The sequence below is a fragment of the Puma concolor genome, chromosome B4, assembly GCF_028749965.1.
Source record: "Puma concolor isolate L17-30 chromosome B4, mPumCon1.1.hap2, whole genome shotgun sequence".
NCBI classification, from domain to species: domain Eukaryota; kingdom Metazoa; phylum Chordata; class Mammalia; order Carnivora; family Felidae; genus Puma; species Puma concolor.
In genome coordinates this window covers 118,705,785-118,723,894 of record NC_141673.1, presented here as the reverse complement: position 1 = coordinate 118,723,894, position 18,110 = coordinate 118,705,785, and the positions used below count along the sequence as shown (strand labels likewise).

The 18,110-nt window shown below is 40.8% G+C and overlaps 1 protein-coding gene across 1 annotated transcript in view; it reads left to right on the top strand.

The window, feature by feature from the left end:
- Positions 1-18,110, top strand: part of APBB1IP (amyloid beta precursor protein binding family B member 1 interacting protein) — a 103,620-nt gene that overhangs the window by 64,425 nt on the left and 21,085 nt on the right. The window contains exons 8-9 of the mRNA XM_086714703.1: positions 14,140-14,226; positions 16,548-16,691. Coding sequence (XP_086570829.1) covers positions 14,140-14,226; positions 16,548-16,691 — 231 coding nt within the window. The remainder of the gene's footprint in view (positions 1-14,139; positions 14,227-16,547; positions 16,692-18,110) is intronic.

The following is an 18,110-nucleotide window of genomic DNA, read 5'->3' as shown; positions in this document are numbered from 1 at the left end:
CTGTATGCTGAGACCCTTTGATAGTTTTTAACAGAAACATTTTTTTTAAGTTTACACAAAAGAATAACAAATCCTAGAGAAAAGTATTTCCAGAGTAAGTTCCTTAAAGAAATACAACCTGGAAATTCTTTTGTTTAATAGCCTTACATTTTTTTCCCGAAGCAATGTCTCAAATCAGTTAATTCAAAAATCCAAATACATCCTGTATTTCATTTGGGTTGTTAATTCTTTTTCAAATGTAATTGTCAACATTTATATGTAGTAGTGAATCCCAGAACAGAGTAGTGAGTAACTGATACCTGCTTCCATTCCCTAGTCAGGACTATCTATACCTGTGGGCCTGCAGGTTTGATCATCCTGCCCAGCCGGCTTATGGTGCTGTTTAGGAACTATTTCAAGAGTTAGACACTGTGCGTGAAGAACTAGATTTAACCAGAAATTATAAAAGGAAAAGACTGAGACTCTGAACAACTTATTTGTTCTTCTCAAAAGGTTTTAAAACATTGAATGTCTCTCCACTGTTGACTTATATGGTGAACCTTTACTGGAATGCACTCCGTTTACTTGGCTTTAGCAAATGTTGTGGAGTATCTGTTTACATGTTTAATCTGTGCTATCTGTGGAAGACACAAAAGCAAAGATAATCTTTGCCTCAGACAATTTACAGTGTAGCTGAAGAAAAAGACATGTACAAAAATAAGGACAGCATAGCTTCTAGCTTTAACATAAGAGTGGTGGAGGACAGAGACTATAGCCTGGTACAGTCTTAAGATTAAGTCCCAGCGTGCAAAATGCTATTGACAGCACAAGAGAGCTTTAGTAAAGGTGTATGCTGAGAATTTTGGTTTTGTAATTACTATATTACTTCATCATACGCAAGGTTAGGAAAATGTCAGCTCAGTAGAGCAGTGAAACTAGGAACTGAGCAGTCAGGTAACCCATTCATCCTGTCCCTGAGGAAAAAATATACTCTGCACAGATGTACAGATGCAGAGGGAGTACGTGCAGCTCAAGGCAAACCACAGATCTTGCCTGTTGACAGATACTGACTACAGAACAATCTCACACTGATTTAGGACATGGGGGAAGAGGAAAAACCAACATTGTGTTTATGAGAAAATACTGCAGGACCCTGACAGGAAATAGCATCTCAAAGACATTATGGACAGTATATCAATACAATTAATGAACTGCGGGATTCAGAAGAAAATTGTAGAAACTTGTTACCTTCAGTAGAAGGCAGTGAGATATGGACCAAACAAACCAGTAGAAGAGGCAACCAAGCAAGAGTAAAAGAAAAGAGGATGGGAGGGAAAAGAAGGGAAGTGGGAAATCAGAGTCAGGTCTGAAAAGCCTGGGGGTGAGGTGAAATACTAGCTTCTGTGGAGCAGATGGCAGGCAGGGAAATTTACTCAGAGAAACTTCTGTCCAAGCATTCACCTGGAGAACTTGGGGGAGTTAGCCAGGGGAACAGTAGAGGGGAAGCGAGCATTCTAGGCAGTGGGGCCAGTGCAAAGTCCAAGAAGAAAGAGGGACCTGCATTTAGGTCATGGGATAGGTTGCATGGCTGGACCGTGGAGAGGTGAGCGAGAGACAGGGAGGGACAGTGCATTCAGGTACGTTGGTGGGAAAGAAAATGGTCAAAATAGCATATTGGTTAAAACAAGTCAGAAATGAATGTTTCCAGTCACCAGTTCATGCAGATTTAATTGTATGGGATTCATTTAAAATGGATTTTTAGACCATTTAGTCAATTTCCAGCATTCAGTTATTTTTAAAAATCCAGTTGCAACCACCAATGCCTACTTTGCCTATATAGCTGTGTTCTTTTTTTTTTTTTTTTTTTTTTTTTTTTTTTAGTTTATTTATTTACTTGGGGCGGGGCGGGGGAGCAGCAGAGGGGCAAAGAGAGAAGGAGAAAGAGAGAATCTTAAGCAGGCTCCGCCCTGTCAGTGCAGAGCCTGACACAGGGCTCAAACTCATGAACTGTGAGATCATGACCTGAGCTGAAACCAAGAGTTGGGCGCTTAACTGACTAAGCCACCCAGGTGCCCCTATTTAGCTGTATTGTGTTTTTCTTTTATATTAAACTGCACTTCCTTGACACTGTGTGATTCAGCTTGGCTATCATGATTGAAGCTATTGCATGGAGTGTGCCCTATTCTTTGCAGGTACATAACCTGACATTGAGGCTTAATTCTTGCACAAAAATGATTCATGGAATTAGAGATGATGAGTAAAAAGCCTTCTGCAGAAGGTTATGATATGACAGAAGGTGCTGCAACCACTGATAATAATCAGGGGTGCTGTTCATTGCATTAAGATGCTGGGGTATTGTGCTTGTTCCTGCCATCTCAGTGCCTGTCAGAGCTCATAGAGGCCTGGCCCCTGGGGGACCTCATCATTCCTGGAGTAGGTCCTTGTCCTCCTGGCTGGGAGCAGTACAATGGCCAATGGCATCAGGCTGTTGGTTTACACTCACTTCACCCATCAATACTTCCTCCAAACCCAAAACTTTAGGAGTAGATGTCAAACAAGCAAACTCAGCTAACAATGAAATAGAGATAAAAAGAAGGAACTTTAAAAAGTCTGACAAATGGCCCAAAAGTCTTAAAGATGGATAAAAACTTGAGAGCTACTAAATACTGAGTGCATTGGGATGAGTAAGAACTGAGAAATAAATGGGGGCACGACGTGGATTTTGAACCAGTTTATTGTTTCTGCTATGATTTTATTCCTGATCCAGTTGTTAAATCAAATCATATGGGTGTAGCAAGACTTCATTTAGACTGGAGGGGAGTGGGCACAAGATGATCAAGGGACTTGTAAACAATGTTAAAGACATTGGCCTTGATCCTGAGGCTTCCAGGGAGCTGTTGAAGGGTTTTGAAGGGGGGCAGTACCATCATGGCTGCATGATGGAGGATGGATACAAAAGAAAGCAGCGTGAAAGCCACCATGTGATGGAGAGGTGGTTACAGAGCCCAGAAAAAGGAGGTGATGATGGACCCAAGGGAGTTGGAAGATATGTAGGAGGCAGAATTTTGCAGAATATGGTGACCATGAATGCTGGTATAATGAGGAGGCATAGAAGCAGACAAGGATGACATTCTGGTTTCAGGCTAGGGGATGGGATGGATCCTGATGTCATTCACTGTGGCAGGAAGCACAAGAAGGGAAATAAGTGGGGAGAGGGACATAATGAGCTAAATTTTAAACATGCTGAGTTTCCCCCTTTGCTTCAAAAAAAAAATCACATTTCACCCTCCATAAATTTAGCATGAAATTTTACACATTTCACTTGAGTATTTTCTGTCAGATGGGCAATCATAAGAGATGTGCTCCTCAGTTTTTCCTTGGGTTATTTTCCTTTTCTCATGAGATAACAGAAACCTTTTCATTACTGAGATTCCCATCTGACCTGTTCTCAGAGTGCAGGGCATTTACAGAGGGATAGAAGATTTTTGGAGAGAAACCAGGTTCTGCAAATTTATGAACCCAAAGATGCTTATTTAAAAGCAATCCCACTAGGGGTGCCTGGGTGGCTTAGTCAGTTAAGCGTCTGACTCTTGGTTTAGGTTCGGTCATGATCTCCTGGTTCGTGAATTCAGCATCAAGCCTCCCATCAAGCTGCAGGTCTCCTGGCTGACAGTGCAGAGCCTGCTTGGGATTCTCTGTCCCCCTCTCTCTCTGCCCCTCCCCTGCTCGCTTTCTCTTTCTCTCTTAAACATTATTTAAAATGTTTTAAATAAACGTTTAAGAAATAAATTTCAAAAATAAAAGGAATTCCACCAGGATGACTGGTCTGTATTTCCGGAGGTAATAACAGATCACCCCATTTATAAATGAGGAAAAGCAGAGTAGCGAATTCCCCTGGTTGCTGTTATGCCCTATTCCGTTTAAAAACTACTTATTCTGGAGTGCCTGGGTGGCTCAGTCGGTTGAGTGTCCGACTTCGGCTCAGGTCATGATCTCGTGGCTCGAGAGTTCGAGCCCCGCGTCGGGCTCTGTGCTGGAAGCTCAGACCCTGGAGCCTGCTTCTGTCTCTGTGTCTCCCTCTCTCTCTGCCCCTAACCCACTTTCATTCTGTCTCTGTCTCTCTCAAAAATAAATAAACATTAAAAAATTTAAAAACTACTTATTCTTTTGGACAGTCATTGCTCTGTTTGGCTTCACTCCCAAGAGGCAGGAACCACATATGAGCCTAACTATTGAACCTTGGTGAGGATGCAAGACTATCAGTGGTTCTTCAGAGAGCCACTGCTAAAGCCTGAGACCACTTAATCGTGAGAACAGAAAGTGCACTAACTAGATTCTTTTTCAGCGTGATTATTGAAAGGATTCGGAGGCATCTCATGGGGTAAAAGATAGGAAGCATGACCAGGCCTCCTAGGGGCTGGCACTGGGAGTAGAAAGCTGTGGGGACCACAGCCAGGGGCATCTTGGGCCCAGCCTTCCCATGGGCCTCTATTACTCTGTCCCTCAACAAGCAGTGTCCTTCCTCTCCCTCTCAGTAGGCCCCCTTACTTTGCCTACTCATCTCCCCCGCACAGCCCCTTATGGCCAACCCCAGATGGTGGCTGCCTCTATGAACGGATGTCAAACTTTTGTGGTTGCATACCCCCTGGAAGAAATTTTATAAGCTGTATACCACCTCACAGATTTGTATGTTGACATCCAGAATTTTTCAACACTAGTTTAAATAGATGCAAATAATGCAATGACTAGCATATTATGAATTTTGACATTTTTTAAAGTTATCCAGTGGAGTCTAAATAGTTTCGTGGCAGTTTGATTTCTTTTCCGTGTAAGAAGCACATGAGTAGCTTTTTGTTAATAGACTTTATTTCTTGGAGCAGTTTTCAATTCATGATAAAATTGAGGAAGTTCCCATATACTTTCTACACATACATAGTCCCCCCCCACTATCAGTATCCCCCACCACACTGGTATATTTGTTACAATCAGCGAACCTACATTGATTGACATGTCATTATCACCCAAGTCCATAGTTTACATGAGGGTTCACTCTTGATGTTGTGCAATAAACCTTTTTAACATTTGGGAAATTTTACATTGTTCCTTGTTTTTCCCCTTGAACTATTCCCATTCCATTTTCTCCCCAAAGATTTCTCCTATTTTAATATATTTTTATGCCTGAAAGTCTCTGATTAAGCTCTCTCTCATATTTCTCTTCAACAAATTATATTTATAAATTGGTAAGTAATTTTTTAATTTCCTGTCATCATAAGGCACTTATGTGTTAAAAAATTACACAATTGGTTGAACAATTCAAAAACATTGAAATTAAATTGCTTGACAATTTAAAAACATTAAAATTATAACAATTGATATTAATGTTAAAAAGTAAAACTCCAAGGGGAAACATCCTTAATGAGATAAATAGATGAAACCTTCTCCCCTCTGATTAGTTCCAGGATAAAAGGATGAATGTTCAGTATCAATTATATTCCTATTTCTCATTCTTATAGAAGTTAAGTACTTTTTATAGATATAAGCAGTGAGAAACCTTGTTCACATAAGTAAGTGGACAAGAATAGAAGAGCTTTGTGAGAGCAATGCCATTAAATTCTTTGAACTCCTTCCAAGTTACCTGCCACTGAGAGATCAATGATGATTCTTTTAATGCACCACCTGACATGATTAGGTGCCTTCCATTGTGTAAAGGCAAAGAGTTAGAAACCACTTGACTTCCCAAAAGATTTGTTTGGAGTTGTGAGTCTTTCTTTCCCTCTCACCACCCATGTTTCAAGTTGTCCCTTTGTTTTGAGCCTTTGAGCTCCCCACCCAGGGCAGTAAGATCCTCTGTGGTTGTGAGGTGTGCCTTTCTCTTGGGAAGTGGGAAAAGGGCCTTCCACTCTCAGGCAGATCCATTTTAGAAAAGAGTATGTATGGAAGTTGAGGGTGTAGAAATCAATGCCCATCTACCCTTGGAGGGGCTTCAGTATACACTCCAAGGGGGACACAGTTGAACACAGCCTGGCCTTGAATGGTGACTCAGGCTCCCCCACAGTTAAATTAACTGTCTTCTGCTTCTGAATCTGTCACAACTGTTATAAAATAATGATTTGTGTCATTTTCATTTTCAGTTTGTTAGGAGGCTCAAGGAAGGTAGGTATTACTGAACTTCTTGTCAGACAGTAAGGACACTTAGCTGATAATAGCCAGTGAAGTGTGTATCATGTATGTGTGTGTGTGTGTGTGTGTGTATATATATATATATATATACACACACACACACACACATATATACATATATAATATTTATATAAATATATATTTATAATATAAATATAAATTATATTGATATAAATATAATATTTGTATATAAATATATATATACACATATATAATTTATTGTCAAATTGGTTTCCATACAACACCCAGTGTTCATCCCAACAGGTGCCCTCCTCAATGCCCATCACCCACTTTCCTCTCTCCCTCACCCCCCATCAACCTTCAGTTTGTTCTCAGTATTTAAGAGTCTCTTATGGTTGGCCCTCTTCCCTCTCTGTAACTTTCTTCCCCCTTCCCCTCCCCAATGGTCTTCTGTTAAGTTTCTCAGGATCCACATATGAGTGAAAACATATGATATCTGTCTTTTTCTGCCTGACTAATTTCACTTAGCATAATACCCTCCAGTTCCATCCACGTTGTTGCAAATAGCCAGATTTCATTCTTTCTCATTGCCAAGTAGTATTGTATTGTATATATAAACCACATCTTCTTTATCCATTCATCAGTTGATGGACATTTCGGCTCTTTCCATAATTCGGCTGTTGGTGACAGTGCTGCTATAAACATTGGGGTACAAGTGCCCCTATGCATCAGCACTCCTGTATCCCTTGGGTAAATTCCTAGCAGTACTATTGTTGGGTCCTAGGGTAGGTCTATTTTTAATTTTTTGAGGAACCTCCACACTTTTTTCCAGAGTGGCTGCACCAGTTTGCATTCTCACCAATAGTGCAAGAGGGTTCCTGTTTCTCCACATCCTCCCCAGCATCTATAGTCTCCTGATTTATTCATTTTAGCCACTCTGACCGGCATGAGGTGGTATCTCAGTGTGGTTTTGATTTGTATTTCCCTGATGAGGAGTGACACTGAGCATCTTTTCATGTGCCTGTTGGCCATCTGGATGTCTTCGTTAGAAAAGTGTCTATTCATGTCTTCTGCCCATTTCTTCACTGGATTCTCTATTTTTCGGGTATGGAATATGGTGAGTTCTTTATAGATTTTGGATACTAGCCCTTTATCTGATATGTCTTATTAGGAACAGACCAGGAGACTCTGGGAGCCTCCAGAAGGAGGGTCTTTCAGTCCTTGGGATCAGAGACAGCCTCCCTGAGGAACATGTTTCTCATGTTCACCAAGGGAACAGAGATGAAGGAGGGAGGCAGGAGGGGAGATTCCAAGCCATAGAGAAGAATTATAAAGGCCCATAATCAGACTGTATGTCATGCTCAAGGAATAGAAAGGCGCAGTGAGGCTGCCGTGGAGAGTGCTATGGGGATAGCATGCACGGGGCCAAATCCGTGGACCTGACATGCTGTGCTGAGGGTTTTCGATGACAGCTTCATAAAACGTGTTTTCTGTTCAGATTTGTTTCTACCAAACTGCCTCTCACTAGAAAGCAGTACCCTGAAGTGGCCAAGAGTGTGGCTCCTAAAGTCAGACTGGTGGGATTTGAATCCTGACTCCATTGCTTGTTAGCTGTGGGTCCTTGAGCAAATTACCTAACTTCACCAAGTCTCTCTTTTCTTGTCTGAAAATGAGGATAATTTGTTTTTAGAAATATGTTGTGAGAAGTAAAGGCCATCATCCACACAAAGTGTAATACATACCATGATTTTAGTTGGCTTCGTTGTAGACAATAGTCTGAATGAGAGAAGCGATGGAGGCACGTGGGAGGACATGTCTCCAGAAGGTGTCAGTGGTGCTCTTGGATTAGGGTGATCACAGTGGGGCCAGGCCAGACTTCCATCTGAGGCAGCGGTGCTGTATAATCTCACAAGTTTTGGGGCAGGTAATCAAAGAAGTGTGCATAGGAATCTAACCTCAGGCTACCTGAGGTTGTTCAGGACAAATTAAGGAAGTAAGGATTTAATCCCTAGGTTCCCCATGATGCCAGGCACTTGCTCAAGAACTACATGAGCATCCACATTCTATTGAATGCTTCTTGTATTGTATCCACATTGTATTGATGCTTCTTGAGCATCCAGATTGTATTGAAAAACAGCCAGGGAAGGAGACTGTAGGTGAGATGCAAGCCCAGGGGTGTCTTCCAGATGTAATGGGCAGAAGAAGAAGAAGCATTTACAAGCTAGTGTGAAAATAAAAGCAGTAACCAGCATTGTTTAGGAAGTGAGGACATGCAGAGGACAGATGCATAACATGGGGACATTATGTTTGGCTGTGTGTCTGGAGGCATGGGGTCAGCAGCCAGTGAAGTACAGCTAGGATACTATGGGCTGACGAGTGGTGTTTAGCACCATATTCTAAGCACCAAGACAGAGTTGTCAGAGATGGGGGCCTGTTATAGCCTGGGGCCCAGGATGTAGAATTTAAAGGATGTAGGTTGGTGGGCAGAAAAACCCACATTGAGGAAGGAGAGGTGTCAGTTCTACTCATTAACAATTGTGGCTGTTCTATAGTTGAGAAAGTTTCCCAAAGCTTCAAATATCCCAGAAAATTAAGCACCTCCTCAAAGAGAAAGAGCCTAAAGAAATTGTTTTATATTTCTATTTTGTATTTCAGGTAGGCCTAATGACTAGAAGAAAAGAACAAAAAGATGAGGTGGGAGGCACTGTGGAATCCCACAGGGAATGGAAGATAGGCCTCTGGGAAAGCCCACCCCCAATATTTATGGGGCCTAGGGCAAGAGTAGATTGAAGGCCTATAGGCAATATATCGATATATATTTAAAGTTCTAAATCAAGTTAATAAACAGTTAAATGTGTTCTATCTTCCTACCTGGGTGCCTTCATAATGACCTAAAAGTTTGGCCTTAGCATTCTTAGATTTTTTTTGAGTACTGTGCAAAAAGATGGTGTCATGGAGGTGCTCATGACCTTCCCCTAGACTTACCCTTCCACCCACCCCATCTATCCTGTTCCACCTGGGCCTTGCATGCATGATGTGGACACTCCAGCCCAGAGAGTAGGCTTTATACAACCCATCACTCTCCTGCAGGAGCTGCCCCTTGGCCACCTTCTGGCCTAGATGCACATACTAGCAGTGCCATCTACCCTCAGGAGGATGGGTGTAGGGCAGAGCCTCAGGGCCATTTGGGCAGGGAATTCCAAGGTTCTGAGTTTGTGGAGTATGGACTAAAATGTGGAGGTCATTGGCTCCAGGTGGCCAGATCCCTTTGGCCCCATAAACTTACTGCCCTGTGAGTGGGGGAGTGGCTGAATGAGGGTCAAGGCAGGGACCCTTTAAAGTGTGGAGTCAGGGGGCACCTGGATGGATCAGTCAGTTAAGTGTCCAACTCTTGATTCAGGCTCAGGTCATGATCTCACAGTTTGTGAGTTCAAGCCCCACATCAGGCTCTGTGCTGACTGCATGGAGCCTACTTGGGATTCTCTCTCTCTTCCTCTCTCTCTGTTCTCCCCCACTTGTGCTGTGTCTCTCAAAATAAATAAGTAAACCTAAAAAAAAATAAAGTGTGGAGTCAGGGCAGGGGCCCCTCTTGCCCAGGTGGTACTGCTTCTTTTGGGTAAAGTGGGTTGGGACAGTAGAACCTTACTATCTAAGAGCAACTTTATTTACCTTAGTTTCTCTGTCTGGTTGTCATTAGAAAGCCTCCTCTTCCCACTTGATTGGAATCACAGGTGGTCTGCTATTCCTAAATAAGTGCCAGATGTGCAAATGGAGGTCAGCTGTTGCCTGAAACCAAACTAGAGGTTTAGGGGTGCCGGTGTGGTTCAGTTGGTTAAGCATCCAAATCTTGATATCAGCTCAGGTTGTGATCTCACGGTAATGAGATCAAGCCCCATGTTGGGCTCCATGTCTGAACATGGAGCCTGCTTGGGATTTTCTCCCCCACTCTGTCTCTGCCCCTCCTCTGCTCCCACTCTCTCTCTCTCTCAAATAAATAAACATTTAAAAAATTTAAAAAAATAAAGACCGAAGAGAGTCTCTGGAAACAGAAAAAGATTCTTAGGAGAACAAGGATATTTTACATGTAGAGAATACTCACGAATATTCATTCATGGACTGAGAACTGATTGGTTTACTCTTTGTTCCAAGAAGGTGATATTACGAAGTAATGTATTTTCTCTGTTTCTTTCCTCTCCAGCTGCCCCCAAGTCGTGCATTCTCAGTTGTGACAAAAGGGATCAAGCTGTAACTGAAAGTCTCATTTCCCATTTTAAAGTTCTTTTATTGTTCACCTCACCTGGTCCACAGTTTCCATGAGTAACAGATAAGGAGTTAACTCTTGAGTTCCACTGCTTGCTACAGAGCAGCTCAAGTTGAGTTAGCTGACCTCACGACTGATGAAAAGTTCTGACCCAAGAACAGTGGGTCCATTCTAAGGACTACGGTCTCTCAACTCCAGCTCAGATTTACTTCATGGGTTTTTTCCATTTTCTTTAAAACAAAAACAGTGTAAGGGTGCCTGGGCAGCTCAGTCGGTTAAGCGTCTGACTCTTGATCTCAGCTCAGGTCATGATCTCATGGTTCATGAGATTGAGCCCCATGTTGGGCTCTGCACTGACAGCATGGAGCCTGCTTGGGATTCTCTCCCCTCTCCTCTGCGCCCCCCACACTCTGTCTCTCTCAAAATAAATGAACTTTTTTTTAATAAATACAATTTTTAAAAAATAAGTAAAAAAATAAAAACAGTATAGCACCATCACTTGCAAGAAAAAAAAAAAGTTACTATGAATCTGAAAAAATGAAAGGGATCTCAGAAAAGTCTTAGAGAAGGACAAAGCTACAGATCCTGGCCCTTTGGGATATCCTTATAAAATGAGGCCCTTCACAGTTTAGAAAGGCTCTTCTCTTACCTGTCCCTGAGGTGTTCTTTTGCCACATGATGGTGAATAGCTCAGGCCGCAGTGTTTCCTCTGTTCCTTCTTCCCACTCTTACATGGTTCACCTGCCATGTAAGAGGTGTGCTTGTAGGCATCACTCTGCCTTTACTCTTCACTGCTCAGTTTTTTTTTTTATTGTGGCAAAATATTCATAACATGGAATTCACCACTTTAATCATTTTTAAGGGTATAGTTCAGTGGCATTAAGTGCATCCACACTGTTGTGCCGGGTTCTCTCCTATGGTATTTAGAGCATTTTAATACTGAAAAAAAATGAGGAAGAACTCTAAGTTCTGGCACTGACTGGCCTTTGGCCAATCACTTAATCCTCCTGCTTCCTTACCGGTAAAGTAGTAATAGTACCTATGTTGTGGGGTTCTTGTAAGTGAGCTCTTGGTGTCGACTTCTGGCAGGTAGTATATGTTACATATTAATGGTTAGTCATGATCTTCAAGCCAAACATGTAAAATTAGAATAGTTTCTGAATCCTAGATGATAATCACACTAATTCATGATATGCTGTCCTTTTCAAATAAGTAAAAGTATTGACAAACATATTAAAAGATAATTCGGTAAGAATTATCAGAGCAATTGTACTTGACTGATTTCCCCTATTGAAGTTGGCAAATTGCCATTTTTATGCATTCTGTTCCCAGGAAATATCCTAATTCTGCATATTTTATTTGCCTGCACTTTGCTTCCTTCCCTTCTGTCCAGTACACTCTGTTCTTTTTTTTTAAATATTTAGTAAGTTTTCATTAAAAATTTTTTTAATGTTTATTTATTTTTGAAGGAGAGAGAGACAGAGTGTGAGTGGCAGGGGGATGGGGGGATGGAGCAGAGACAGAGGGAGACAGAATCTGAAGCAGGCTCCAGGCTCTGAACTGTCAGCACAGAGCCCAACATGGGGCTCAAACCCACAAACAGTGAGATCATGACCTGAGCCGAAGTCGGACACTCAACCGACTAAGCCACCCAGGTGCCCCAAGTTAGTTTTCATTTTAATTTCAGTATAGTTAACATACAGCATTATTTTGGGGAGCCTAGGTGGCTCAGTTGGCTAAGCATCCAGCTCTTGGTTTCGGCTCGGGTCGTGGTCTCACGGTTCGTGACTTCAAGCCCTGCGTAGGGCTCTGTGCTAAAAGTGTGGAGCCTGCTTGAGATTCTTTGTCTCTCTCTCTCTCTTCCCCTTCCCTCATCTCTCTCTAAATAAATAAATAAACTTTTTAAAAAATGTTCTATTAGTCTCAGGTGGACAATATAGTGAGTAATTGAACAATTCCATATCTTGCCCAGTGCTTCTTATGAAAAGTGCATTCCTTAATCCTCATCACCTATTTCCCTCATTCCCCCCGCCCACCCACATCCCCTCTGGTAACCATCAGTTTGTTCTCTGTAGTTAAGAGTCTGTTGGTTTGTATCTCTCTTTTTTTCCTTTGCTTGTTTGTTTCTTAAATTCCACATATGAGTGAAACCATACGGTATTTGTTTTTCTCTGACTGACTTATTTCACTTAGCATTATGGTCTCTAGCTCCACCTCTTTTTTTGTCAGTCTTTTATATATATGTATATATATATATAGAATATATATACATATATATATATATATAATTTATTGTCAAATTGGTTTCCATCTAGCTCCATCTCTGTTGTTGCAAACATCAAGATTTTATTCTTTTTAATGGCTAAGTAATATTCCTGTGTGTGTGTGTGTGTGTGTGTGTGTGTGTGTGTGTGTGTTCTTTATCCATTTATCTATTGATGGACACCTGGGCTGCTTCCCTAGTTTGGCTATTGTAAATAATGCTGCAATAACCATAGGGGTGCATGTATCCTTTTGAATTAGTGTTTTTGTACTTTTGGAGTAAATACCCAGTAATGCGATTCCTGGATCATAGGGTAGTTCTATTTTTAACTTTTTGAGGAACCTCATCCTGTTTTCCAGAATAGCTGCACCAGTTTGCATTCCCACCAACAGTACATGAGTGTTCCTTTTTCTCTACATCCTCACCAACACTTGTTGTTTCTTGTTTTGTTAATTTTGGCCATTCTGACAGATGGGAGGTTATATCTCATTGTAGTTTTAATTTGTATTTTTACAGATATTGAGCATCTTTTCCTATGTCTGTTAGACACATTTGTGTCTAAATTCAGTCACTGTCCTCCAGAGGTATATGTTCCAGTTTTAATACATTTTTTTCATGCGTTATTTTACAAAACTCTACATTTTCACATAAAAGTCCTCAGTGTTTTAATTATGACACTGGTCACTCATAATAATCACTTTGTATATTGATACCTCAGCTATACTGGTTATGTGAAGATTAACCCTTGGATACTCATGATTTTTTGGAAACATTGGTTTATCATTTTGTCTCAGCCCTCTCATTGATACTCAGTATTAACAAGGTATGATACATGGGTTAATACAAACCCCACTTAGAGACTATGCACCCATTCATGAATGCTTTAAAACCATGGTCTTCCCTGTCCGTTGTGAGGCTAGTTCCCTTTCCAGAAATTCCCTTTCTGCTTCTGTCTGTCCTTAGAAGTTGCCAAGCAGCAAACCCTGTGCTGTGGTTTTTAAAACTTAAAGTAGTCACTAAATTTATAAAAATCCAGATTTCAAGTTTCTCTTCATCAGCCAGAATCTCTAGTCCACAGGACCTTGGGAGGCTACATGACCTCCACAAGCACATGGGGCACGGGCTCCACCAGCAATCCAGACCCAGGCTCTTCCAGTACATTAGGGTCTCCCCGCTTCCAGCAGTTGACACGTTTTCTAGACAATGGAATTTAACAATTAAATGTTGTCATATCCTTTGCTAGTGTTTTCTATTTTATGTTTGTTTTCTCGTTGATTGTGCACAATGGGAGGAAGAGAAGGTTTTACATCCGCCTCAGTAGTCAGCACTTGGTAAAGCCTCGGTAAGGCACTTGGTTGACAGATACCATATGCTGTGGTCCCCACTCTTTTTCCTATAGGTGCGTCTTCTCTCTACAGCAAAACAGTGAGTCCCTTGCAGTGGCTAGCATGGCAATGAACACTCACTGATTCTGATCTCTTAATATTTTCTTTAGAATTTTTACTTGGATAACAAAGGAAAAAAAGAAGGGAAGGAAACAAGTGAGAAAATGAATGCTAAGAACAAGGAATCCTTACTTGAGGTAAGTGTCATTTTGCAGAGTAGAAGAAAAGAGAAGGATGCTAACTGTATCTATTTTTAAATTATTTGCTTCTTAGAACAATGGGATATTCTGAGACACACTGAAATTTGAACTTGGGGTTTTAAAATCAAATTATTACTAAATTATAGCTATTTAGATAATTAAACTGGTTCTTTGAGTCAGTTGTTTAAAAGTATGGCTTTAGACTATATTTTACTTTCATGAAGTTGGATTAGTGATTCTCGCCTAAAACACTTAAGAATCCACGTAAAACTCGTCTCTTAACATTCCATGTTTTTCATTACTGAAGTGCTCCCCAGAAGTCAGATGTAAGGATTTCCAAACCTTGTTTACAGTGAATTCTAAGATGTTCTTTCAGTAGCCAGGTGTGGTAGGAAGTGTGGGCTTTGCACTTAGGAGACCTGACACAAGGTCTGGGTCTGCTATTGAGGTTCGGATGTTATACGGCAAGTCCAAGAACCTCAGTGTCCTGGATCATACTGAATTATTACAGCGATCCAGGGCGGTAATGGAAGCACTGGGTCGATTACTGTGCAGATGTTCGTGATTATCACTATAGGGGCGTGTTCCAGAAGTTTATTTGATGGTTGGTTTTTTTTTGAAACTCCTAGTGAGTTTTCACGTAGTAACTGTGCTAAAAATCAGGGCTCTGCTCCCAGCACATAATGCAGATGAGTGCAGAGATCTAAAGTCAACACACTTGTGAGGGTGAAGAAAACCTGTGTAGGGTTCCAGCCCAGGTTTTCTTCACCTTCAAAAATGTGTTGACCTTTTCTTTTCTTTTGAGGCTTCTTCTGAAGATTCAGATGACCTGGTGAGCGCTGGACGCATGTTCACACCTGGAGCCAGTTCGCTGACATTGATTAGCACCCTTTCTCTTATTCACCAAGACCTGGCCAGGCTCACGCACAGGTTTCTCTCCCCACCACATTCTCACAGGCCCGTAACCAGATGGAGCAGACATCAGAACCTTCTGCCACTCACAAGGTCCTGAAAACATGTTATAAATTCCGGCTTCTGGAGCCAAGAGCACAGTGGGTATTTCACACGAAGGCGTAGCAGTGGGAATAGGGACATTCTCTGCATTTAGCAGACTCCAGGTTGTGTCGAGGAAGAAAAAGCACCAGGTACCCAGCAACAAGGAGATTCAGGTTCTGAGTGTACCTAGCAGTGATGGAAACTGACAGGGAAGGGGAGAGTGAAGTTTCCTGACACAGCCATTTGTTTTTAATCATCAGCTGTCTGTAACTCAGGGACAGCTTGTGCCTTGGTTTATACAGTTGCCTGAATAGTTCTTGTTCTAGGACTTCAGCGGTGCATTAAAGGCTGGATGTGAAAGAAAATACAAAGGATGTTACGCTATGAAAAATCAGCACTATTCTGCTTTCTAATTTGGGCCAAATATCTGATTGAAGAGATTATTGACAAGGCAACTAATACTAGCTAAATTGGAGGAGAATATGAACAAAAATGTGTCCCAGCTCCACTATATATACATTTCCTGGCAGGGTACAAAACTAAAAGTTATTCTCCATTTATGAGATGGAGGAGAAGGGGGTTGAGAGTTACAAAAAAGAAAGCCAAAAGTAAGTTTGAGTATTTGAACTGGAATAAAATGCTGTACTTTTACTGAATTGCTTTTTAAAAGAAATTTACTAAGAATTATTTCATTATATCTAAGTTTTCATATTCGAAAATCTACACCTAGAGAATTTGCTTTGTCCTTCTCCTTTTCTGATACCATAGTGTTAATAACTGCCTTCTTCATTCTTCAGTAAGAAAACTATCCCAAGAATAAATTAACATACACATGTTTATGTGAAGGATTATATATTCTAACTTTTCTGTTTAGTGGCAGTAAAATAGTAATTATTTTTACTTATAGGAAAAGAAATAATTTTTCTATTTACCAACTTATAATAACAGAAATAGCCTTTATTTAATGCTTACTTTCACAGTATACCAAGATTGTACTCATAACCTTTCTTATGAAGTTGGAGCTATTATTACTCCATTTTTGCAAGCAAAGGAACTGAGATTTAATGACTTGCCCACGGTCACAAAAGTAAGTGGTTGAGAAGCCTTGAAGTCTAACTCAAGAGCTGAGGTTCATCCACCATGGTATCCTTCCTTTCTTTTGGCAAACAGCATGCAGTATAATTGTATGCATTCAGAGTTACAGACAAGTGACTTTTAGCTGGTTTGGCTAAAAGGCTAGTTTGCCATAGTTTGTTTAAATGTGAACAAAAATTTGTGGTTTTTTTTTCACGTGTTCTCCATAATTGGAATCTCAATTTCAGGAAAGTTTCTGTGGAACATCTGTCATTGTGCCAGAACTTGAAGGAGCTCTTTATCTGAAAGAAGATGGAAAGAAATCCTGGAAAAGGCGCTATTTTCTTTTACGGGCTTCTGGAATTTATTATGTACCCAAAGGAAAGACTAAGGTCAGGAAAATAAAGTAATATGCTTTATCAAAAAATCATTTCATGAAAATGAAACTGAAGAAATTCTCAGACAGTAATTTAAATACACTCCTTTGTTCTGAGATTTGTGTTCCTACAGTGTTTATATAAATGCATATCCTATTCTGACAGAATTACAGAAGTCCTTTTGAATCTTTCCATAGCTTTCTCCTGAAGGCAAAGAATTTTATCTGTTTTAAAGTCAGGTTTCAAAAATTATAGCAGAAGCACTTTTCTAGAGAGTAATTTGCTACTTTACATACCTATTTCTGAGGACGTTTTCCTCCTGTGTTTACTCTCTTGTTCTATAGTCTATATATAAACTTCTATCTGGAATCATAGAGGTATAAGCATTGACAGATCTACATCAAGATTGTAGCCCTTATTCCCTGAGCATTTAAATTGTTCTCTGAGGTGTGCTATATGCTTTTCCCTGCCTGTTTTAAGAGAGGATCTTAGCTATCGTTTAACTTCTACTTGGTGATTCAGGATTATTGCCTCAGAAGTACAAGCATATCATAAATTCCTCATCTTTGAAATGAATTTAGACTCTCATTATGACCATTAGCTTTTCCTGAGACCCTTATTTTAGAGGCTTGGGGCATTTCCATCTTTTGTTCACCATTAAAAAGCTTTAGGATACCTCTCAGCTCTCTATATCTGGGGTATGCTGAAGCATTTTGCCTTCACTGCCAAATCCAGGGCACCACCCAATGGCATATGTACAAACTGCAGGTTTCTAATAAGGCTTGACCCACATTCCCAAGCAGGTGAAGTCATGGGAAATATCCAGATCTGCTCCTCTATCTCTGTGGGAATGCAGGAGAGGCATTATGGGTAATGCCTGGTGGAGGGCAGCTACTGGGCCTACTTAGTGTCAGTCTTAGAGAACTGATACCTTCCCATTTATGCCACCTTCATTCTGGCCCCACACTGGGATGTAATAGCTGACACAGAAATTATTTTGGAAGTGCTATGTTTTTGGCATTTACGTGTAAATTAGATGTATAAATAAACCTATCACAACACATTGGCTTTGGGCAAGAGTACTTTCTCTCACTACTACCATTAACCTCGGAATGGAGGAAGGGGCCAAGGAATGAAGAGAAAGAATAAGAAGTAGGATTTTTGGAAATGAAGAGGCAAAACTGTATTCATTCATTTGTTTTTAATTTTTTTTTAATTTTTTTATTTTAAAGAGAGAGAGCACAAGTTGGGGAGAGGGACAGAGGGAGAGAGAGAGAATCTTAAGCAGGCTCCATGCTCAGCACGGAGTCTGATACAGGGCTCTATCTCACGACCCTGGGATCATGACCTGAGTCAAAATCAAGAGTCAGCAACTAACCTGAGCAACCAACCACCCAGGTGACCCAAACTGTCTTTATTCACTCTTGACATGAT